At 32.7% G+C, this 25,781-nt stretch overlaps 2 protein-coding genes across 13 annotated transcripts in view; both read left to right on the top strand.

The window, feature by feature from the left end:
• Positions 1 to 897: 897 nt before the first annotated feature.
• Positions 898 to 6,647, top strand: LOC110030702 (probable E3 ubiquitin-protein ligase BAH1-like 1). 5 transcript variants are annotated; one of them, XM_020733587.1, is made up of 8 exons: positions 898 to 1,061; positions 1,148 to 1,369; positions 2,980 to 3,224; positions 3,782 to 4,030; positions 4,628 to 4,765; positions 5,087 to 5,154; positions 5,688 to 5,815; positions 6,389 to 6,647. In XM_020733587.1, exons 2-7 carry the CDS (start codon positions 1,168 to 1,170, stop codon positions 5,791 to 5,793), a joined length of 1,008 nt encoding a protein of 335 aa, XP_020589246.1. In that variant the 5' UTR covers positions 898 to 1,061; positions 1,148 to 1,167; the 3' UTR covers positions 5,794 to 5,815; positions 6,389 to 6,647. The 5 variants fall into 5 exon arrangements, with proteins under 5 accessions (XP_020589246.1, XP_020589255.1, XP_020589229.1 ...); XM_020733596.1 differs by lacking the exon at positions 6,389 to 6,647 and having other exon boundaries at positions 5,096 to 5,154; positions 5,688 to 5,941; XM_020733570.1 differs by lacking the exon at positions 6,389 to 6,647 and having other exon boundaries at positions 5,688 to 5,941.
• A 10,614-nt stretch (positions 6,648 to 17,261) lies between these two features.
• LOC110020788 (DNA mismatch repair protein PMS1) overlaps positions 17,262 to 25,781 on the top strand; it is a 74,332-nt gene continuing 65,812 nt past the window's right edge. For 5 of the 8 annotated variants that reach the window (XR_002293571.1, XM_020719060.1, XM_020719017.1 and 2 more), the window contains exons 1-3: positions 17,262 to 17,598; positions 17,739 to 17,921; positions 23,568 to 23,796. Coding sequence is in view for 7 of the 8 variants with exons in the window: in XM_020719060.1 (XP_020574719.1) it covers positions 23,569 to 23,796 (228 nt within the window). In the remaining variant the exon portion in view is untranslated. The remainder of the gene's footprint in view (positions 17,599 to 17,738; positions 17,922 to 23,567; positions 23,797 to 25,781) is intronic. The other 3 variants (XM_020719044.1, XM_020719025.1, XM_020719035.1) reach the window with 3 other exon arrangements.

Below are 25,781 nucleotides of genomic sequence, written 5' to 3'. Positions count from 1 at the left end.
TTACTTATATAGTTTAGGGAATAGTTCACATTGAGCCTAATGGCACACACATGTTTACCCTATACTACTAATTAGACTTATGTGATGCCATTTATAAGTTGCATAAAACTACAAGTTGCATTCTTCTTATGCTTGAGTGCAATAAATTTTCTTATGACTAATTACTTGTATGAATGGCAGAATCATCTACTTTTTTGAGGGGGATATACTGCCCCCCTAGGCCTAACGTGGGAGGAGCTAGGGCAACAAAAAGCAAAGTAATATTTCAGAGGGGCTAAACTGATATTACAGGACAAACAAAATATCAAATTGCTTTCTCATATAAGTAAAAATCTGAATTTGGTGGAGGACAATTGTCTTTAAACCCTGCGTGAGTTCCGCCCCTGCTTGTATGCTCTTTACATTATTTATAAATTTAAAATTTAAAATTTAAATTGTGTTACGAACGTAAATCTTTTTAAAAAATCGCATTTATATATAATGCATCCAAAACATTGCCAATTACAAAATAATCATCAAATTCCGTCATTTTTCAAATTATCACACAAATATCAAAATACCTAACAAATCCATAGCTTGTATATTTTATTTTTTTTATCAAATTTTCAATAATTTATTTCTTTCCCATGCAATTACTTGAGTTTTGTACTTAAAAAAATAGATTTGAATGATGATTTTGCAAATAACAATGTTATGAATGTTATGCATTATATATGTAATTATAAACACAAAAAGGGATATTTACATAAAAATCACATATAATTTTATTGTTTATATTTATAGCATTTAAATTTATCACATCGCATCAAAAATAACTATAAATAAGATTTTATATATATATATATATATAATGATAAATAACCGCAGCAAGTAAACGCTGAATTTCCACGACGGAAGTGGAATGTAAGAGGTGACTCCAGACCCGTGTACAGTAAAGTCTTGCTCTGCAGGCTTCAGCTGGGCTCGCAAGCTCTCTCTCTCTCTCTCTCTCTCGCTCTCGCTCTCGCTCTCCTTCCTCCACTCCGTTTTAGTGAAAAGACCTTACTTTGGAGCTAGCCTAGGTATATGTTGATCTGAACGGTGCCTTATCGCAACTGAAGTGGGGAATTTAATCTTTCTGCTCTGTTTCGTCTCCATTTTCTACCAGGCTGCAGGTAGGGGAGGGGGATGAAGTTTTGTAAGAGATATGAGGAGTACATGAAGATCAGGAGGAATAAGGATTTTCCAGTATTGGGACTGAAAAAGCTCAAGAAGATCCTTAAGAACTGCAGGCGGGAATCCGAAACTCAGCCCCGTCTCATTGAGGATGAAGGAGAACAAGATAATCCTAATTGGTGCTGCGTGCCCAATTTTTCTGACCATTGCTCAGGTTTGTGGTTTACTATATGAGTTCATTGCAAATTTAAATAAGATTTTTTTTTTTTTGGTTTTTGTTTTTGTGTGGTTTTCATGCTGCTGGTACTGCTTTTTTGGGAAAAATTCTGTTTGGTATATCCTAAATTAAATTCAGATTAAAGGCTTTTGGGCTAAAATTTTATAAAATTTCTATTAATTTAGTTTTAGTAAATTTTGATATGATTTGATTATTTTTCTTATAATTTTAAAATATGAGATTAGGAGGATTTGAAATCTACAAAATTTTGTTTGTAAAGGAGTCTTTTTGCCTCACCAATTTATAAATATGTTGAATCTTTCTTTGCAAAACAGAATAGAATGTGTTGCCATGTCTTGCAATCTAAGGAATGTTTTGTATCCTCAAGTAAATTTAGCTCAGAATATCCTCATCCAAGTTCTTACAGTGCTTGTCATCTGCTGTTTGTCATTGATGTTGATGGAAATGAGTATCAGATTTTGATGAGTTTTTTTTCTCTCTATAAGCGATCAAAAGTACACAGTGTTTATCATTCATTTAATGGTGCTGTTGACAGTATAATTGAATTATTATTAGCATAAAATAGGGAGCAAAGTATAAAGATAAGGATAATAGTAGCAGGGGGAGACAAATACAAACATATTTACATGATTCGCTGAAATACATTTATGTGACATAGTCTTTAGCATCAAAGAGATGTAATCAAGAAATTTTCTTTATATAGTCAATTAATAAATATGACAAAGTAGCCAATTGAATTAGAGAATGAGAACTGTAGATAGTTACTGCAAATGTCAAGAAAACTATATGGATGAGCGAAAGCTTGTTGATGCAAACTATTCTCTTTACATTTTTACCATTCAGATTTTTTATATCACATAAAAATGCCACCTTTTTAACATTTAAAAAGTGAATACACATTTTCATGCATAGGAAATGTGGCATGTATGTAAATGTTGAAGTTTAGGTGTTAGATATGTAAATATGTAGAAATTGAGCGACTTGTATTTAAATCTTTCTTTAAGTTTAAAATAGCATTTTTTTTCAAGACTGAATTATAATTTAGCTTCTCTTCATAACAGAAAAAAAATAAAGCGTGTTGAATCCAGAACTGTTCTGTGAGACATGCCCAAGGCATAGAGTGCTAGAACCAAGAAGGAGGGAGAGAGAGAGAGAGGAAAAGAAAATGAGGAAAAGAAAATGTGACATTGAAGAAGTGAGTGTGTTCCCCTGGCTCTCGGACCCATTTCATATTTTAAAGGATTATTTAAAAGAGAATGGGAGAGTTAAAATGGCATGAGTCCCCCTATACATAAGAGGTCCTCCTAATTATAGGAGGACAAATATAAAAGTACAATCTTGCTCTTGGGAGTTATTTTTTACTGGCACCTCTTTATGTCTTTGCATCCTTTTCCATAGGGGTGGCATCTATTCACATTCAGAGACACTTTTTGGTCATACAAAGCGAATACCAGTCTGTTCGTTATCATGCTTCTTCATTATTTACTTGTGCCAGATCTAATTAAGTTTACTAATTAAGTTAGCAGTACTATTTTTTATGATATTCTCTTACAATTAAATCAGTTTGCATTATTCTTCAAATATAGTGTGTGATGGCATTTTCTTCCCCTCTCTTCTGTTGGAGATGTCTAAGGTAGTTGGCTTCTTCAACAAACAAGCCAAGAGTTTACTAGAGCTGCATTTAGCATCTGGTATCCAAAGGTGTATGATATGGTTTGGAGGCAAGCTTCTAAAAAATGATGCAGCACTGATTCAAGAAGGCAAAGAACTGATCACTTATGCTATCATCAACTCCATCGCCCTGAAAAAAATACTAAAGAAATATGATAAGGTGTTTACCTATAGTACAACGAGTTATAGTATGACCTTTAATCTTTGTTTTTCATACAAATGCGCTCCACACATTCAATTGGCTGAATAAATTTTTTATTTTTGATGTGATATAAAAGAATTGGCTATTATAAATATAAAAGTTAAAGTTTGGACGCTATATATGTAAATACATGGTAATTGTGTGGTATGTATGGAAATGCCCCTTGAATGATTTACATACATACCACACAATTCCTACGTATTTACATATCTAACATCTAAACCTCGAATTTACTTTTATAACTCTTTAACTATATATGGAAAGTCATTTTTCATTTTTTAAATGTCAGTTATAGTGATATTTTTGATGTTATATGAAAGAGTAAATTTTTATAAATATAAAAATTAAAGATTAAATGTTAGACTTGCCAATACATAAGGATTGTGTGTAAATGCTCCTTCCGTAGATTGTGTAAATATTTTTGAATTTTCACATATTAAGAAGTTCACATTGCCATATACATGCTAAAACTTAAATCTAACTTGGAATCTTATGCATGATTGGTGATTTTATAGGTTCATTACTCTAAACAAGGTCAAGTATTTAGATCAAAAGCTCAAAAAATGCATATAGAGATACTACACTCTCCATGGCTATCTGAGTTAATGGCTTTCCACATCAATTTGAGGGGAAAGAACAAGCCCGTGCCGTCGGATTTGTTGGCTGATTTTAAACTCACATTTAGTGATGGCAGACCAATTCTCTCATGTAGCTTGTTCGATTCATTGAAGCTTGACATTGATCTAACTTGTTCTATATGCTTGGTGAGTTCAATAAATAGGAACATTTACATACATGTTACTCAATTCCTATGTATTTATATATCTATCACCAAAACTTCAATTTTTACATGCCGCCTTAGCCATGCATGAAAATGTGTATTTCACCTTTTAAAAATTAAAAGGGAACTTCACATACGTAGCACACGATTCTTATGTATTTACATATCTCACACGTAAACTCATATTAACATATATAGCTCTTTGGCATTTCAAACCTATCCTTTAAAATTTGTATCTCACTTGTAAAAAATGTTAATAATACTATTTTTTATGTGATATTAAAGATTTGAATGCAATGTGTGTAAATACGAAAGTTTAGGTGTGAGAAATGTAACTATATAAGAATTGTGTGCCATGTTTGTAATTGCCCCAAGCTAAAATGCTGATATTTTTTATGTGATATTGAAGATTTGGTTGGTATAATGTATAAAGTAAATTTACGTGTCAGATATGTAAATACATAGGAATCAAGTGGAATGTATGTAAATGCCCCCATTATATATATATATATATATATATATATATATAGAATCTATTAGGGTGAACCTTGCTCTTGAATAATCAAAAGGTTCATTTCAGGAGACGGTGTTCGATCCTGTTTGTCTCAGTTGTGGCCATATTTTCTGTTATATGTGCTGTTGCTCTACTGCATCAGTGACCATTGTTGATGGATTGAAAGCTGCAGAATACAAGGCGAAATGCCCGCTATGTCGACGAGTATCTCCCTCCTTCCATCTTTCCCCCATTTCTTTTTTTGGAAGATTTACATGTATACCACTTGATTCCTATGTATTTACATATCTAGTACTTAAAACTTCATTTTTTACATATGAGCCACTTATCTATGCATGAAAAAGTGTATTTCACTTTTTTAAATTTAAAATAGTAATATTTTTGATATGATATGAAAAATTTGGGTGTTATAAATGTAAAAAATAAAGTTTAGTTGTTAAATATGTAAATACATAGGAATTGGCCGGTATGTTTATAAATTTCCCTTCTTTTTTTACTTGAGATAAATTCTTAGCCTGTTTGAAGTTATTTCAGCATGGGGTTTTTGTTGGAGCTGTATACATGGATGAGCTGAACATTTTGCTTAGCAAGAGGTACAATATTATGTTAACTTAGTCGCTCTTCCCCTAATTTTAAGTTTGTTGAATGCTGAAAATGATTAGCAGCTTTAAAACTTAAATTTCTTTGCAAAAAAATCCTTCCCATTATGCTAGTGTTATAATTGCTGCCATTTTGTTCTTTCCCTTGTGCTAAAATTAATAAGTGACATTTACATATACATCACAAAGTTCTCATATATTTACTTAACACTTATCATTCATATTTATATATAAACCACTCCAATTCTTAAAATCACATCGAAAATAAATATTTCGTTCAGAAATGCATCTTTGCATTCACGTGTTTATGACAACAAGCTGTTATAAGTGTAAATATCAAACTTTGAATGTTGATATGTAAATACATAAGAATTGTGTGGTATGTTTTTAAATTTCTCAACGAACAATTTATCCTGCTGTAGTGCCCCTTGTCCTCCGCCATTTAACAACACATTTTGTTCATCAGTTTATCCTAAGATTCTTCCTGGAAATAGATTTCATTTTTTTTTTTTTTTTGGTTTTAATAGCTGTCCTGAGTACTGGGAGCAGAGATTGAAGAGCGAGAGAATAGAGAGGCTTCAGCAAGCTAAGGAACACTGGGAGTCGCAGTGCCGAGCTTTCATGGGAATTTGACTCTGTTGAAAACTAGCTATCTGTATGCTCTTCACATTCTGCTGGATGCTCTGCAGAATTTTTGTTCATTGTGGAGTACTTGTAAGAACTGGCTAAATTTACATGCATACCAGTCAATCCTTATGAATTTACATATCTGATATCTAACACCTGAAGTTTGATGTTTATATTTATAACAATTTTTTCGTTATGAACCTATACATGAAAATGTGTATTTCACTTTTTAAAAAGTAGTAATTGCTGTATTTTTTTTGTGTGATGCAAAAGATTTGAGTGGTGACTAATGTGAATATTGAAGTTTAGGGGTTAGATATGCAATTATGTAAAAATTGTGTGGTATGTTTGTAAATGCCCCGAGATAATATTCTGTTGATATTTTTTTTTTTCAGAATCATATTAATATTACCATTCTGATATTATGAAATGGATTTTTTAAAATGAAAGGAAAATTAGTGCTTCTCATACTCTCATATAATTTTCAATCTCATTCACTTTTCTTTTTCCTTTTTTTTCTAATTTTTTATTATAAACAATTGAACTTCGTGATTTAGAATGAGAATAACCCCCTTTTTTTTTTCTTTTGCACAATAAAAAGGAGCTTGACCAAATCTTCCATATGTCCGACGACGATTCAGAACCAGACAAGTGTCGAAAGGTTGGCATCATAAAAAACATGAAGGGTCCTCTGAAGCAGAACAATCACACATGAATGATCTTGGGCTGATCAATCAGAGGCTAACCAATGATAGGCCAGCTGATTGAAGGCTGATCGATAAGAGGTCATGCAACTGACAAGAGGCCGTCCGATCAAATGCTAACCAACAGAAGACCGACTGACCAAAAACTAAGAGTTATTAGAGAGATTCTCACTAGAGAGAATCATCCAATTGGAGAGAATGTGTATATATATATATATATATATATATACACATTCTCTCCAATTGGATGATTCTCTCTAGTGAGAATCATCATTCTCTTGAATCAATGCCCCAGTACACTCATTCTCTTAAGTTATTGCCTCCACTAAATGCCCACTTCTGAGTCACTACACCCCATGTGAGTCACTGTACCCCGTGGACAATCAACCCTATGGGTCACTGCCTCCACAATACACCCATCCTTCGAGCCACTGCCTTCACGACATGCCCATCCTTTCGGGCCACTTCTTTCACTTTGCACCCATCCTTTGGACCACTGCCTCCATGGCACGCCCACCCACCTCCATGTCACACTCATCATTCGAGCCATTGCCTCTACGACACACCCACTCTTTCAGGTCATTGCCTTCACGACACACCCATTCCTTGAAACAGCTGCCTACATGCTCTCTCCTGAATTACTACCTCCACGACGCACTCCTGACCACTTTTATTTTACAGTTGTTCACATTTGCATTTATATGCGTGCATGGATAGACGAGTAACCATTTGTTGGTCGTGATGTCTTAACGAGTATTATCGGATCGATCCCGACGAACAATATAAGTTAAAACATCAGAATTGACACAAATATGATTGTGCTAAGGATTTAAGAGATCTAACTCGTGTCACCTTGCATATTTTGAGTGTGTGATTAATTTTCCTTATTTTAAAACTTAAAAAAAATACAATTTTCTACTTATTACATTTGCCATAATCTTAAATTTATACATGTAGCAAGCTAGGTTATATGTAAGGCCAATATTTTTTCAAAATCCATCCTAGGTGACACCATTCAGATCCCTTGGATCTTTAGGATAGAGTCAGTATGGCGACCCCCTTCAAAGTCATACATACCCGAAGACTTACTCTGAGCACTTTGATGCTAGTTAGGACACCTTCTCGTTAGATTGTGTAATAAGCTAGGATTCAGGGTGCTATGTAGTATTTTTGATACCTCTGACTATTGTTCTCTACTGATTTGATTGTTCTAGCAAAGCTTCACTTTTGTGCCTTTTTGGTATGCTTGTATGTTTGATATGCATGGTAGTGTATTGGGGTGTTCTTCGAGAGGGAGTCATGTCTATATATGTATGCACACCCACATGTACCATTAAGGGGGAGCATGTAATGATTTTTACTAATCATTTTCTTGTAGATGTTATTTACCTCCCCCGACAAAAGGGACAAGACTTATATATGATTGCCTGAGTTAACCCTTGCTAGCAATCTTCTACAAGTTGAGTCTTTATTTTTCCTTTCAAATGCTTTTGATAGAGTCCTTAAGCTAAGTCTGTATCAAAAATAAAGTATAGACATGAGTTTCGAGGCAGACGATGCATCAATATACTTGACGAGGACCAGGAGCAGCAGCTCGCATCCCATACTTTGAGTCTGAATTCTATATTTTTGTGTAGATCTAGGACTGTGCATGTATATGCGGAGTCCGACTGCTTTTCCATCCTTTCCTAGAATATGTCATCGACCCAACGACATTGGCCTTTCTTATATATTGGTGTGTTTTACTCTATATTGCATGTTTTTATGTTTGATTTATTTTCTATGTTTCTTTCTGGTTTATTTGGGATTCTATGAAAATTATAATCTAGGCTCATTAAGGACCTTAAAATTATAAATTCTCTACTCAAAATCCTAATAATAAAAGATTGAGATAGTCAAAATTTTAGGATTAAAATTGAGATTTTCAAAAATTTGCTTTTACTTTTCTGCATGGTCGTCGGGCTGATTTTAAAATGGGTTGCATAGCATGGATCTCAACCAAGTCGTAATTAATAAGACTTCCACATTAGGACTTATTACCGCATTGCATCATTTGCATGTCTCGAGGAGAAGCCCCCGTGTTTCTTCAACCTGGATGACCTAACATAGTTTTCGACTTACATGGTTGTCTAGTGCACTTAGATCATTATAACGCTCCCCAACCTGGACAGGGTGTAAATCCTTTTGTTGGGAGCTTTTCCAACTTTGTAGTTGAACCTCCATTTCTCTTTTTTGCCACTTCAGTGGGTATAAGTCCCACCTCTTGGAGCTCTACGTGATAGTCATATATAGTTTTTCGTTCTTTTGACCTTAAGGCTACTGAGGTTCCCACGGACGATGCAATTTATAGATTACTGATCGGGGATCTCTGAATGTGTTAGGTAGACTAGCTTTATGACTAGGTAAACTTAGGGTCTTAGCAGCTTGGGATGATGTGTTTGTGATGCATCGACTTGACTGTCTCTACCTGTTAGGGATTACTCTTTCATTTCTTTGACTACCCACTTTGAGCCCTATCATTTCTTTTGCCTTCTTTGGTATCATCTCGATGACCCGATTACTGATGAACTGCCACCCATTTAGGATACAACGATTTTATCTCTGCTCTTATGGTCCGGATGTGCTTTGATGTATCATAATTCTCCGTCAGGATGATTCAATTATTTTAGAGGCTCAGTATGCCGAGGAGCCCATTACCCATGTGGGACCGTGAGAGACTCACTCCTCGCCTCGTGGTTTAGCGGGCACTTTGAAAGCATCGGAGCATTCCCATGTGAAATAACCGTCATTTGTTAACCTTGAGCTAGTTGTCACTTTAAATGTAAGCCAAACTCCTTGGATCAAGAATATTCTTGGGTAGCCCCTAAGATGTAATTAACTAAGTGAGATACATCATCTTGGGAGCATTATGGGCCCAATAACAGACAAACACAACTGAATCTCTGGTTGTGGGTAGATTTTCTATGAATTCTTTTGTGGATATTTAACATAAACTATTTCATTTTGATCTTATTCGAACTTATATGATTGACATGTCATAGCGAGATTTGCCGCACGAAAGTTCTCAATATTCTTTCTCTTTTTTGTCTGTCTTGATTGTATGTTTTATTTTTATAGTTCATTTCTTCTCCTGATCATTCACATGACTGGATATGAGAATTATTCAGGGAAAGAGGAAACTATGTGTCAATGGACAAAATGTCGACTCCGGGAAAGAGGAAACTATGTGACAATGGACAAAATGTCGACTCCTTTAAAAATAAAACAATAAATGAATGACAATAGTGATTTATAATTAGTATATGTTCAACATTGACCATGATATTTTCTAATTAGTTTTATTTTGGTTAGGTGAAACTGTCCTTCACATTCCCAAACCTTCTACACTATCTTTATCAGTCTTACTAATACCATCTATGTTACTGCAGTTGGAACTATAACAATGATGAATACAAATCAACACAATAATAGAGCATAAAAAACCAATAGAGGAAAACCATAACTGAAACAAAGGAGCAAAATCAATTAGAAAAATGTACTTCAGGAATTCAGAGATAATAACAAGATACAAGGGCTAAAGCACCGCCTAAGAGCCACCTCATGATACACCAGAAAGAGGCAGCAAGAATACCGAGACACCCTTATGAAAAAGAAAGAAAAACCTTAAAAAAATATCTTCCCAAAAAGGTATTTTAACAAGTTTGTCATCAAAAGAATTAACGCTACAGAAAAACACCGGACACTTGAAAAGGCCGAAAGATAACACATCCACAAGAACACTTGAACAACAAACACATCAAGCTTCAGTGTCATTCTCCTAGGGTTAGTGAGATTCTTCATAAGAAGTAGCTTCAAAATCAAATTTGTGATGTGGAGTCACGTCGATCATGATAAATGTGGTAGAAATATTGTCCTTGGGAATATCAATTTGGTAAGCATTTTCATTAATATGCTCCACAATCCGAAGAGGTCCATGAGCTTTGGCCATGAGCTTCCCATGTTTTCCCGGAGGAAAACACTCTTTACTTAATCGAATCCATGCCTTGTCTTTCTTTGAAAGTGGCTGCCCTTCTATTTTTATTTGCTTATCATTGATACATTTCATTTTATCTAATGATATTCTCCCAAATTAATTTATGAAGCTCTTGGATTTATTTTAATCGAGCCTCAATATTTGAGGTCATAGCCTTCATTGGATATCATTGGAATATCCAATGTAAGATCAAGTAAAGATATAGGATTCCTTCCATAAACCACCTGAAAATGGTTGTTTTTGAAGATTTGGCTACAAGACCGGTAATAGGCAAACTCCACTTGTGATAGAAGCAGATCTCATTCTGCAAGATTCTTATATACATAGCAACAAAGTAGATTCCCATGACTTCTATTAACAACTTCTATTTGCCCGTCGGTTTGTGGATGCAAAGCTGAACTATATTGAAGTTTGATTTCCAATTTACTATGTAAGGTCTTACAAATGTGGCTTAAATAGTTAATATTCCAATCTAAATTGATAGTGCATGGAATGCCATGTAAACAAACCGCCACCTTGAAGTAGAATTCGACGATGTGAGGCTTAAAGTCTTGCATGGCACAAAGTGGGCCATGTTGAAGAGCCAATCCACCACCACTAAGATAAAATCCTTGATCCATTGAGTGTGTGGTAAACCAACTGCAAAATCCAGACTAACATCCATCCAAAGATGCTCAAGAATGAATGAGACAAGATAAAACCCTTAATTTTGGGCTATTGTCTTGGCTATATGATTAATGCAACACCTCTTCACAAGGCGATCCAAATCATTATCTATGGGATGCCATTAAAATTTTTCTTATAAAACAACTAGTCTTATCTCTTCCAAAATGACCAACTAGGTCCTCATTGTGGCCTTCCACCAATATGACATTTCTAATGGAACATGAAGGAATGCATAAAAAAAATTTATTTGAACAAGAAATCATCTTTGATTTAATATTTCCGATAAGACACTGTCGTCATGCCCCTCAAAAATTAGGATCCTTATCATACATTCCTCCCACAACCCGTGCTTGCATGATTGACATCTAAAACATTGGCTATTGATTAGAAAACCATGATTTGTGCTTGAGAATAAAATGAAGAGATAATTACATATAGAGCATCAAAACAGTGATATTTACAAATCAAGCATCCATGTGATATATTGGACTGTCGAACCGCTACATTTACACTTGCAATGATCAAATCATTGAGATTGTGATAAAAATGAAAAATATGGGTAGGATTTTTATCATTAATTTCGATAGTTGGAGAGAATTCGAAAAATGAATAAAAGAGGGTTCTTGATTTGTAAATAGTAATGTTTTACGCTCTCTGTTTGTAATTGTTCCTAAAATTAGAGTCTAAAATATATTCAACCCATGTGACATGCTTTCCATTTAATAGAATATAATTCTTTTTCTTATGTTGAATATTTCTTTCTAGAGTTGTTAAGTTTCTCACTAAAAAATGCTACAAGATATTCTTGTTAACTAAGGACCGCTCTAATACCGGTGTCATGTGCATCACACTCCACCTTGAAAAAAAAGATCAAAATCTAGAAGCCTACACTGGAGTTGTGCATAGGGCATGTTTCAAGTGATCAAAGCTAAGTTGTGCTTGCTAGATCCATTAGAAAGGACAATCTTGAGCAATTCAACTAGTGGGGCGATAATAGTACTTTAGGTATTGATGAATCGGTTATAGAAAGATGCCAACCCATGGAATTACCTGACTTCAGTGAAGGATGTAGGTGTCAGCTAGTCCTTAATAGTCATAATTTTGTCACATCCATCCCTACTTCCAAGATCACAAATCACTAGAAATTGATGCAAGAAAACTAGACATTCACTCATAACCATATTGACAAAAAGTTGTTGTGATCGAAGTACCTAAAAAATATTTTTTAAATGTTGCAAATGATCGATCTTGTTAGAGCTATAAATCAAAATATCATCAGAGTAAATGATCATAAAATTTTCCATAAAAGTTTATAAAACTTGATTCATTAGGCACATGAGTTGCTCAAAGGGTTAAAAAGCTCGAACGACATCACCATTCATTCATATTACCCATATCTTATCTTAAACATTGTTTTCCATTCATCTGCTTGCAACAAATGTATATGATGATACTTGATTTGAAGATCAATTTTGGAGAATAAAACCACTCCTTTTAAATGATAAATATACCAATCGAGGAATGAGAAACCTATATTTGATAGCGATTTTATTTATAGTTTGACTGTAAATGTACATAAGGCATGCCCCATCCTTTTTAGAGCCGATAGAGTCGGAATCGCGTGTGCGCTACCACTATGTCACACCAAGCCTTTGTTAATAATCTCATTCGCTTGGCATTAAAGCTCTTCAATTTTGTTTAAATACATCCTAAATGTGGGTTTGTTGGTGATGACTAAACTAGGCACAACGATAATGACGTATTGATCTCTCTCACAGGAGGTAATCCTGCAAGAATTTTGCTGGGAAAATATTTTTGAATTGTTTATCAATCTTTATACTTCAGAAGGGGGTGTCAGTGGCTATTTGAAACTTTTAGATATGATTAGGAGGTACCCTGTAACATCCTCCTTCAGGTCTTTCAAAAACATGAGGGAGTTGAGTTATTGAGTTTAGGCTTTGGCCAGATTTCCTCCTTCATGGGCATCAAAGTCGTTTGAATTCCCTCTTTGATTTATATATTAGTGTTTGCATCTCCATCATGAACAATATGATACAATATGATAATCATATTGCTAAGGCTAATCAAGTAATATTTGATGAGCATCCATTGTAATTGCGTTACATAATACTTGCTTATGAAGTTTCTAATTGATTGAAAATTGCGCTACAAAATATTTTGTGACTTTAATTTTAGCTCCCTAATTTGAACCACATGAGTTGGTAGGGATGGGGATGAGGTTGTGTAGCTAGCCCAAGCTTCATCATAGTTGTTGAAATCACGTTTTCATAACTTTCATCGTCGATAATAAGGTTTAAAACCTTGTCGTGAACCGTGCATTAGGTTTTAAGGATGTTGTGTCGTAACCAATCTTTATTAGAATAATGTTCGTCACCTAGAAGATAACTTATCACAAGTAATTCCGCTTCATCTACATGTATGTCTTGCTTCCTCGTCAGATTATTGTATTCTTCTTCTATAACATCATTCTCCTTTAGTTCAACTTTCCCCGCCAATGAAATAATGCACTGGTTAGGAAATTTGAGGCCATGTAGTTGGTCCCATGGCATTATAAGCACTATCTTTTGGACAAGGTTTCCCAAGGCTAGTTTGGTGTTGTTTTGTAGTTTTTTGAATCCTCCATTTGCATTGTTACGACTTGGCTTGACTTGGTTTACTGGAATTAACCCGGTCAGTGGTAGGACTACGTATTGGAACATTTCATAATCAACAACCCTGATTTGTCTTTCCTTCAATTACCCACTCAGATGTCGTGCCTCATTGTTGAAATATTCGTGGTTAACAAATTTCTTTCCTTCTTTTTTCTCCCCGCATCCAATCCTTGTTACACTGTTCGATCTTCTTAGTTCTTTGCTCCAAGACCACAAGCAACTCTTATAGTTGCTTGATTTTAAGTTGCAAGTCATTGACAACTAGTTATTGATTGGGACTTTCAATATATCTTTGTGTTGGTATGTTTGAGAGCACAAAGAACCACAAGCAAATGCAAGGGCAAAAATCTATTCACTAATTATGGTTAAGAAATGGGTCAAGAAGCCAATCAACTATATTTTATGATTAGCCAGAAGGAACCCAACAACTAAACATCAACGACACCTAGTTCAAGTCAAATAATCCCAAAAAGATAGAATGTTATGATACCAAAACCGTACCACAATTGGGAGAAAGAAGTCAACGATGTATACAAATTGGAAAAACAACAAAGAACAGAAAAATCAATGGAGGGAAACCATAATTGAAATAAAGAGAAGTACTCAATTAGAAGCAATATACTTAGGAATTTAGAGACTAGAACAAGGTGCAAGGACGAAAGTACCACATGAGAGACACCTCAGAATACTTGCCGAGACACCCTTCGAAAAAAGAAAGAAAACTATACAAAAGTCATCTTCCCCAAATAACCTACATATATTTTGTATTTATGCTAAGACCCTTCCTAATTATAAGTTTGCCATAAAAAAAGGGAAGACACTTAATAAGACTGAAATAAAACAATTAAAAGAACACTAGGACAACAAACACTTCATACTCTGACATCATTATATTTGTATTCTCTTAATTCACAATAGTGAGCAGTTGTTATAATCATTTCAACCACCTTATAAAGGAGGCAATGATCTAAATCACCTCCAAGGGATGTATTATATTGATCTAATTTAGTAATTTCCTTACATAGAGTTGTCTTTAGTATTTTGTTGCATGTCCATTATAGACATTCTTATTCCTTGTTTACATATTTTGTTTATTGATGCCTTTATATCATCAAAGAAGTAGATAAAAGGTATACATGAGGGAAATTGCTTACTTTGTTGTGTCTAATTTATAGGTTGTGTGTAGCCTTCTTAATCACAATGAGCATGCAATTATAAACATCAACAAGTGGAATTTTATATTGAAAAATTTATACTTATTAAAGTTAGTCCAATAAAATGTATGAAATATTTTGGAAATATTGAAAAGTTATGCTCTCAATTTGCAAGTTTCTATGAGATTGTTGAAATGATTACAAATGTGGCTTAATTATTGTCTTTACAAGCACATGTCAGGGATTATAATGTGTTTTATATTTACACATTTTAAAAGTACTTGGCTTATTAATTTAATAAGGTTGTTGCAAAATACATATACAAAAAAATTGATCTTACATATAAAGAGAAGCTAGAGAGAATATTGAGTTCTGATATAAAATAACTCCAAAATCTAGATATAGTTTTTGTATGAGTTTACGTGGAACCATGGAACAATAAAAGATGTTACGTGGGAGAAGGTAGAGATTGTCAAAGCTTGCCCTTGTATTTTCTAATCTTGCTATGATTTTAATTATGCTCTTACAATTTTGATGATAAAAATTTGTAAGGGATGATTTTAAAACTGAAAAAAACAAATTTGAATTGGTGAATGTTGATTCAAATGAATTGACTAGAATTTACTCTCGTTTAGATGAAGTGAGAGGGAGAGATGCAAATGAGAGGAAGATACCAATCAGACAATTGACAAAGAGAGAATGAGTTTGTCATGACTTGACATGGAGCATGAAATTAACCAAGGTAGGTGCACATGGTCGGACGGTAGAAAAATAAATTTTTTATATTCATTTTTTATAACTAACATTTAATAAATAATAGAGCCACTATAGAAATGAGTTTAAAGTAAAGCAATTATAAATTTACCTTAGGTTAGGTTGCCTAAATCTTTTATAAGTATTTCTTTTTTATTGCTCATCTTTTAATAAAATGATTAAACCTATAATATTAATTTAAAATAATATTAAGCTAAAAATACAAATGAGTACACTTATTTTTAAATCATAATAATGTAATGAAATGGAATAATATGCATGCATGTTAAACTTAATAAATTAGTATAAGCAAATTTAATAATTTATAAATATGATCAATCACAATATTTTATAACATTAAATGTATTTTGCTATATCAATAATATGTTTATATCATTTTCTATATGTACAATCATCAGAGGAGGATTGTCTAAATTGTGCTATTTAAGATTTTTCAATATTAATATCACTTTTTATTCATGTGCACGAGTGTCTTAGCGTTTTTATGCTAGTAACATAAATGAGTGAACTCCATTATAATCAACTATGCACATACATTAAATGTGTGCAATTCATATCATTCATACGTGTATTTTATTCAATTAAATATGTTTTGTATGAATGATGCATAATATCAATTATTGCTAAAATGTAAAATCATCATAATAATATGACAAATAAAATGAAAAGCACATAAATCTAAATAAAAACTTGACAATTGAATTTATAGATAGTAAAAACTATCAATGCAACTGATTAGAAAAAATGCAACTAAAAATCAAAAGTGAGAGTACTTACTTCGATTTCACTTTATGATATAATCTTTTTCAAATCTTTTAATTTCTCTTTCACAGCTTCAATTTTCTCAGCTGGTTATATTTCATAATATTCTAACATTAATATATAATAATTAATAATTAAATTGACTATAATAATTATTAAATAAATGCTAATCTCATCCATTTAATTTTTCTTTTGTATGATCCTATCTTGATCTTATTGATCCATAATTTAATTTTTTGTTCGAACTAATTTACCGAAATTAATTCATAAAGTTTCATATACTTTAATAACATTTTAATTAAAATAATTTATATAATTAAAACACAAAATCCATAAAAGTCTTATCTTAATGACTTTGCAAGTGTTTTTGAGATTAATTAAGTATAATAACTTTGAATTAAAAAAATATAACTTTTGTTTGATAAAGCTTATTATAAGTTATTATCAACTAATTAATTATATAATTAACTTGTATAAAATAAAGAGATTTTTACATATTAGTCATTCAAAATATTTAATATAACATTTAATGACTATAATTTTAAATATAATAATTTAATAATATTTTGTATTATACCCATCTTGTTTTAATTATTAGTGAAGATTTTGAATGAAAATTTTAGCAATTAAAATAATATAATTTTGAGCGGTTATTGTTTAAATATCCCTAAAATAAAAACATAGAAGAACATGGCATCGTTCTGTATCCGCTTACAGGACGTGAACGCAGCCCTCCTTCCTGCACGCTAGGGCTCGGTTCGTCTTCGATAGTACAGCACTCGAAGGCCTTCCCTGTCTTCACTGAAGTACTACGAGCTTATATTCCTTCGATTAGCCAATGTGCGTGTAACAGCTCCAGCACCTCCTGTCTGGCCTTCGATCATCTCCTTGCTCGGCTTTGCAAGCGCGCTCGAGGTCAGTTACCACTGCAATCGTCTCTGCACTAGCTGATTGATCTCCCTCTCCTTCGAGTGGATCGATCTTCCTCCTGACGCAAACTTGCCTTGTCTTCCTCTCTCGAACCGCTCAACAATCACACTCCTTCGGTCCCCTCCTCTCACTCGCTCAAATTCTGATTTTTTTTTTAATTTCTATCATTCAGTTCATTCTTCTGTTCTTCTTTCGTCTCTTCTTAAAATATCGCAAGAACCCTCTCATATTTGATACGACGCTTCCTATGTAACAGCGGCTCTGCATTAATATTGGGCTTTACAGAGCTACTGAGAGTGATCGTGTCAGAGAGATTGGGCGAGTAACAAAGAAGTAGAGCGTGGACAAAGAAGAGGAGAGTGAGTGGACGAGTGGCAGGGATAGAGCAAGCGAACAAGAGATTTGACGAGCGAGTATCATGATCGAGGACTCGAGCGAGGTAACACAATGGGCATCATTTTGGAACTCAGCCAAGCACGAGCAAGATTAATGGGCTATCTGTTAAGAGATTTAACTCAGGATTTAAGAAGAATACTGCCAGACGGTCATTTTGGACAAAATAAATCCTCCCATTTACTAAATTTGGATTCCGTAGATTTCGGCTGTAAATTCCACCAACCGGTGGATTTAACTTCGCTGTGAAATTTTTACAGGATTTACAAGATTTATTAAATCTGTTGCCAGACAATTCTCTGGATTTTAACCCATTCCGAATTTAATAAATTCGGATTTAGGGGATTTACTAAATCCTAATAACTCAAGTTTCATTTGTTGCCAGACAACACCTAAAACATTTCTTCCTCCGTCAAAAATAAGTGATTTTTCAAAAAATAATTTTAAAACGAAGGTGTTATAGAAAATTTTATATTGTAGGCATACTTGAAATTGAAGTTTGAGGTTTACTTATAATGCCATTGTAAAGTATTAAATTACAGATCACAAATCTTAGCGAGGTTTTATTACTTGTTGAACTTAACTAAATATGATTTATATATTTGAGTTGAAGAAAATACAATTAAGGTAAATAAATAATGAGAGAATACTATCTATCTATCTATCTACTCAGTTCCCTTAAGTTACTGTAATTTAGAATTATGATGTATTGATGGAAGGGAATTTATGTATTGACTACATGAATCAACAATTGTATGGTGCTTAGATTTTTTTATTAATGTAGGTAGAAAGCATTTAATGGTTTGCTTGACCATCTATTTTTGCCTTATTATTCCAAATTTTTGGATTGAGATGTTTCAACTACTTCCTTTCTCGTCATCATCAAAATCTGTTGCTGTAAAACTAGAAGTTTTTGTAGCCATCTTATTTCACATGCTTTTTACCGAGCATCTTTTATTATGTAACTTACTATGCTCTTACACACCATTCCATTTCAAATATTTACTAATCCTCATCAACGTTTGAGAAATTTGAACCAATCACCTCATTCAACCACTTTCGACTACTACTAATTCTTTGACATTGAATGGATCAATGACATCCAAATTCACGATGAATATTTAAAGTTGTATTATTTTACATAAACTAGATTGTTGAACATTTGATGATCCAATTCGCATCTAGGAGAGACTCTTCATAGCTTACAAATATTTATCACATTTTTATTTCAACATTTAAAATTTGATACTCTTCATATATTATGGCTACACACGCTTTGAAATCATAGTACAACAACAACAACAAGCCTTAATCCCACTAAGTGGGGTTGGCTACATGAATCATTTTTCTTCATCGCATCCTATTGAGTGCCATATTTTCATTTCATTCTAATAAATTAAGATCATTTTTTATATAACATGCCCAATTCTTTAAGTCCACCTCTGCCTTTCTTAACATAAGTCGAATCTAAAATATCTACTAATCTAACTGGATCATCAGATGGTCAATTTTCTCTAAGACGACTCTCTCTAATTTTGTCTTACACTGGAACTACACCAACTCTATCATAGATATATTCATTTCGCATTTTGTTTCTAAGTGTAAATCCACTCATCCACCTAAGCATTCTCATATTGACAACACTTAACTTAGCTTTATGCTTCTCTTTTAAAGGTCAACATTCTGCGCTATAGAGCATTGCAGGTCTCAGCACCATCATATAAATTTTTTTCTTTCAATATAAACAATACTTTTCTACCATACAACATGCCCGAAGCATTCCTCCACTGCAACCTACCAACTTGAATTCTACTAATAACACCATCATCCATATCACCATCACTTTGAACAATAGACCCGAGATATCTAAAGCGTTAACAACTTTTAATGATTTGATTATTCGTAGTTACAACCTTGTCACTAGAACTACTACTACTACTAAAATTACATTCAGTTTTAGTTATCCTCAAATGGCGACCTTTAGACTCCAATGTAGACCTCCATAATTCAAGTATTTTCTGAGCTCTCTCTAGTTTATCCACAAGAAGGATATCATCAGTGAAAACATACACCAAGGTACATTCTACTGTAACTGTCCAGTAAGAACATACATAACTAAAGCAAAATGATATGGGCTTAAAGCCGATTCCTGATGTAATCCAAATTGAATAGGATAAATATTTCGTCAATCCTCCTTCTATTCGAATACAAGTAACAACTCTAGTATACATATCTTTAATGACTTGAATATAAGTCATATCAATACCTTTCTCTAGAACTCGCCAAAGGATATCTCATAGAACCTTACTGTAAGCTTTTTCTAAATCAATAAAAATCATATGTAGATCCTCCCTATTCTCTCTATACTTCTCCATCAAACCTCATAATAAATGTATAGCTTCTATAGTAGACCTATCCGACATAAATCTAAACTGATTATGAGAAATTTTTATAATACGCCTTAAACTATGTTCAATTACCTTCTCCCATACTTTTAAAGTATGACACATCAATTTAATTCCTCTATAATTTGCACACTGTTGTGCATCCCTTTTATTATTAAAAATTGGACCAAAATACTTTTTCCCCACTTCTTATGCATCTTTTGGTATTTAAAATGTATTAAAGTGTTTAGTAAGCAAAGAAACTTCCAATTCTCCTAAATATTTCCCCACATCAATTGGTATTTCATCAGGTCCTATAAGCTTTTTACCCTTGATTTTCTTTAAAGTCTTCTCAGTTTCTTTTTTACTAATACGATGATAAAAATAAAATATTTTATATTATTAATGATATTAAGATCACAGGTGGATGGTATTTTCAGATACTTCATTGAAAATTTGTTAAAGTCACCCACCTATGTTGAATATATTTTTTTAAGAAAGTAACTTTTTAATTTCATCTTTAATACATTTTAATTGAGATAAATCTTTATTATTTTTTTCTTTGTTTGACTATTATATACATATATTTCTCACCCTATTTAGATTTCTAATCTATTATAAAAATCATTAAAAACAGAATTTTTAGCGTTACAATTTGTTTTAGACTTTCTACGGGTCATTTTATAATTTTCCCAGTTCTCTAATTTTTTACATTTAAACCAATTTTTATAACACAACCACTTATCTTTTATCTTTTCTTGCACATTATTATTTCACCACCAACTAATTTTATTTATATAAACTTCTCTTTTTGATTCTCCAAATACTTCTTTTGTCATTCTTTTGTCACTTCACTTGTTTAATAGTGTTTGTTACTTTATCCCACATAGAATTTGATTCTTCATGAACATCCTAAGTTTTGAAGTTTACTCTTAAAAATAATTTTATTTACGTCCTTTAGGTACCTTCATCTAGTTCTATGTCAACGATTCCCATTATTCTTTATTTTACAACTCTTCATCTTAAAATACAAAATTAATAATCAATGTTGAGTACTCAAATTCTCACTTGGAATGATCGTATAATCTTTGCATTCTCAACAATCTCTTATTCTCATAAGAAAATAATCAATTTATGCCTTATTAGATCCATTTTTATAAGTAATAATATGCATATTTCTTTTCTTGAATAAAGTATTAACAATAACATATTCAAACGCTAAAGTAAAATCTAATATTACCCTACATTCTTCATTAATTACTCTAAAATTGTAGTCACCATGAATATTTTTAAAATCTTCTACCACTCTACAGACATTCCATTTAAATCTATTCCAATAAAAATTCTTTTTTTAAGTGGTATCATTTGTATTAATTTTCTTAGGTTATTTTTAAAATTTTCTATAGAACATGTGCCTAAATCTATTTAAGCTGAATAAACACTTATAATATTAAAAATTTTAGTATCAACAACGATCTTAAGCGCTATAATTCTATCTCAAATTCTATTAGTTTTTACAACATTATCTTTCATACTCTTATATATAATTATACCTACACCGTTTCCAGTGCAACTTTTAACTGAATACTAAAGTTTAAAACCTAAGCTATCAATCTCCTTAGGTTTTTCTTGAACCCATTTAGTTTCTTAAATACATATGATATATATCTTTCTATGAACCATAATAACAATTAATTCTATTAATTTACCAGTGAGAGTACATATATTCAAAGATCCTATCCTAATATTACTTTCGTGGATTGACTTCTTTACCCGCTTCCATTCGTAATATAGAAATTCTTGCTTATTTGACACTATAAGCAGACGCCGGTGTACCGGCCCTTGCACATTTTTCACTGTATTCCAGTCATACAACGCGTCAATTCCGGGGGATGCTCTAGTATTTACACAATATTGATTGAGGCTGACTGTATTTGATTTATGTCATGATTTTTCGACAAATTTTATGCTGATTGTCGACTATCTAACACAACTCTTCTCTTTTCTCATCTGGGACTTGGGACTCGACAATGGCAGTGTTAAGAGGCAATTCCGCCATCTCCTAGCTCTTACACCATGTTGCTCTCCTTGGTGGTTTCTTAGTAATATTATCAACCAAGGAGTAATGCGAGAATACAATCTATGTCACTTTCCAGGTGCCAACAAAACTGCTCTCCACCTTTCAAACTAACTAGGGGAAAAATCATTTATTGCTAATTGTGGTGGTACTCTTATTCTAGATGCGAGTCATTTTCAATCCTTTACAGGAATGCTATCGGAAATCGGATGTTTATGACTCATTTATTAAATTCATGAACTCATGAGTTTTTTAATATTTTACCAATACTTTTTCTTTAACAAACTAAGTGTGAAGCGAAGTGCTTAACCTTGCAAAGAGGGGCCCATATGTTAATGTGTGAAGCATAAACTTCAGATTTTTAAATTTATTTACTTTTGTAACGATTTAAGTATGTGTTATATATGGTCAAAAGGATCAAACTTTTTGCATCAAATATCAGTTAGGGATATTAAGTTATACGTTATATATAGAGAGAGAAATATGACCTTTAATTAATCTTGTATGGCTGACCACAGTTTCACGGCAAACTATGATTTTACTAAGTTTAGGATAAAAATAAGAATGATATGAAATGGATGGACCTATATAATTTATATACTAATGAACCTTGGAAGCTTTAGTTCTTATAACTACAAGTCATCTGGAAATCTTGAATAGTTGAGTAGATTGAAAATCTATGTAGAGCAATGAAGTTGAGGAATGAACTAAATAAATGGCATTTGTGAAGTAGTTGCCTAACTCAGAAGTAGGGATTGGATTGATTGATTATGTTTTTTTGTAATGAAGCTAAAACATTGGTTTCAATTAGAAGCATTTGTTTCAAATACGAAGAACTTTGAGCCCATAGCTTTAAAGCTCCATGGGAGAGCTTTGCTTTGTAACACTATGTGAGAGCTTATTAAAACAACTTCTCTTTATAAAGCAGTTTTTGATTAGTTTCTTAAGATGTGGTATTATCGTACCGAGTTATTTTTGTACTTCACACTTATAAAATATTTTGTTTATTTTTAATTTTTCGGGAATATGGTTTCACTAATAGGTTTTTAAGGGAACACAACATATTTTTTGCTTGCATTGGAAAATAAATTCACATATTTTTTACATCTAATCTTTTCAGCCAATCAATTAAACTGTTTTGATAACGTATCTGTATGAAAATGTGCCTGAGACTCGATGAATATTTGAATTTGACTCTCGGATACAATGCATGGCTGGTAAAATGATATAGGATGGAAAAGCAAAATAATTTTCCAGTTATCAAGCCCATCAACAAGGCTGTGGTGCATAGAGTTTCTTCAGGACAAGTCATCTTAGATCTTTCATCTGCTGTGAAAGAATTGGTTGAAAACAGTCTGGATGCTGGTGCAAGCAGCATTGAAATCAATTTGAAGGAGTATGGCGAAGAATTTTTCAAGGTTGTGGATAATGGATGTGGCATTTCACCTGAGAATTTTCAGGTATTTAGCAATGTTCATGTTAGTTTTTGTGTATGCTGATTTATCCCCAGTTAAAGTTGATTTACATGTTGTCTCTGATTATGGTGACTGAAGTAACGGTGAAAATGGTCATAAAATTAATCTACATATATTCTAAAAGTTTTAAACTGATATTTTTATATTTTCTTTAAAAGGATTACTTTTGTAGGAGATAATTTATACCTTTTGTTGGATAAATAGGGTGTTAATGTCTTTCAACTATCTGCACATAGCCTGTTTGGTTATATTATGATAGTTAGAAGGTGCTAACTTTTGAAAAGGTGACTAGAAAGGTAAAGATGGAAATGTTGATATAAATTAATCTTCTTGGTTAAAAATGTAATTTAAAGTAAATTTACTTGAGAAATCATCCTGATTGAAGTTTGAATTTTTGATTTTCCAACCATTATTCTCATTTTAACTGTGTAATTTAAATTTTCGTTTGATATACTAATGTACTATTTATCCATGTGATTTTTAGCACTCAAACAATATGTGGCTCAGAGCATATATGTCCTACTGGTGTTATCTAAAGTGTCTATCCTTTTTCTTAGCACATGTAGATTTGACCAAATAGGATGACTTACTAATCTCAAAGGGCTGGTTGGAATCACTTTTGTTTTTTGTTTTTTATTTTTTATTTTGTTTTTTTTTTATGTTTTGATTTGAAACAAAACATGTTTGATTGTTTGATTAAGGTATGATTGGTTTTAAAACACTTCAAACATCTTAAAGTTGATTTGAGTATTTTTAAAAAGATGTTAATTTGTTGTTAGAATTAAAAAATAAAAATAGGTAAAAAATACACTAAAGAAATATATTTTCAAAAATAAAGAAAATAAAATAAAAAGCAAAATTGATCCCAAACTAGCCCTACATAAAATTTTGATCTTCTAACTGGATTATAGGAAGATAGATGTTCCGTGTGTTTTGTCCTTGATAACTAATACACGATGAAAGTTCATCGGAGCAGGGCATTGATATGCGAAGCAATTAAAGCTCTAGATTTGATGGTGATTTTGGGCCTCGCTGATGGATAGTTTGTTTAACACTTGGTGATCATCAAATCTTTTCTTAAACTTGTGACGGAATGCATATTTCACCTAGAAATAGAGTTTGCATCCGCAGATCATATATTAGGAAATTTTATGTTTCAATATAACTTGTGGCTCTCCATTTATAAGTTTCCTAGGGCTTTCACTTTATTATCATTAAATATTAGAGTAAATTGTTTGGAGTTTTGAGGGAAATGTCCCTTGGTTTCTCTAAATGATCGCTGCTGCAAGAGCCATAATTCAGCTTTTAGCACTGCATACTACATTTCTTTTTTGCTTGATTTGAGGAGTTTAGATTGATGAAGTCATTATGAAAGTTTTAGCGCAATTATTTTCGATTTGTGATTTTTGTGAATCTCTAAATAACTTTCATTCTAAGATGCTATATATTCACTGAATAAGGCACCGCACACATTTAACAAACTGTACAAACAACAACAACAACAACAACAAAGCCTTAATCCCACTACGTGGGGTCGGCTACATGAATCCTTTTTCTCCATTGCGTCCTATTTAGTGTCATATTTTCATTTAGTTCTAGTAAATTAAGATCATTTTTAATACAATAAGCCCAAGTCTTCCTAGGTCTACCTCTGCCTTTCTTAACACAAGTCGAATCTAAAACATCTACTCTCCTAATCGGATCATCTAATGGTCGACGTTTAATATGACCAAACCATCTAAGACGACTTTCTCTAATTTTGTCTGTCACAGGAGCTACACCAACCCTATCACGAATATATTCATTTTGCATTTTGTCTCTAAGTGTAAAGCCACTCATCCACCTAATCATTCTCATCTCGGCAACACTTAACTTATTATTATGCTTCTCTTTTAAAGGCCAACATTCAGCGCCATAGAGCATTGCAGGTCTCACCACCATCTTATAAAATTTTCCTGTCAGTCTTAGCG

This window comes from Phalaenopsis equestris, unplaced genomic scaffold (assembly GCF_001263595.1).
Source record: "Phalaenopsis equestris unplaced genomic scaffold, ASM126359v1 Scaffold000002, whole genome shotgun sequence".
In the NCBI taxonomy this organism is placed as follows: Eukaryota; Viridiplantae; Streptophyta; class Magnoliopsida; order Asparagales; family Orchidaceae; genus Phalaenopsis; species Phalaenopsis equestris.
The sequence above is the reverse complement of the archived record's forward strand: the minus strand, read 5'-3'. Positions and strand labels throughout refer to the sequence as shown.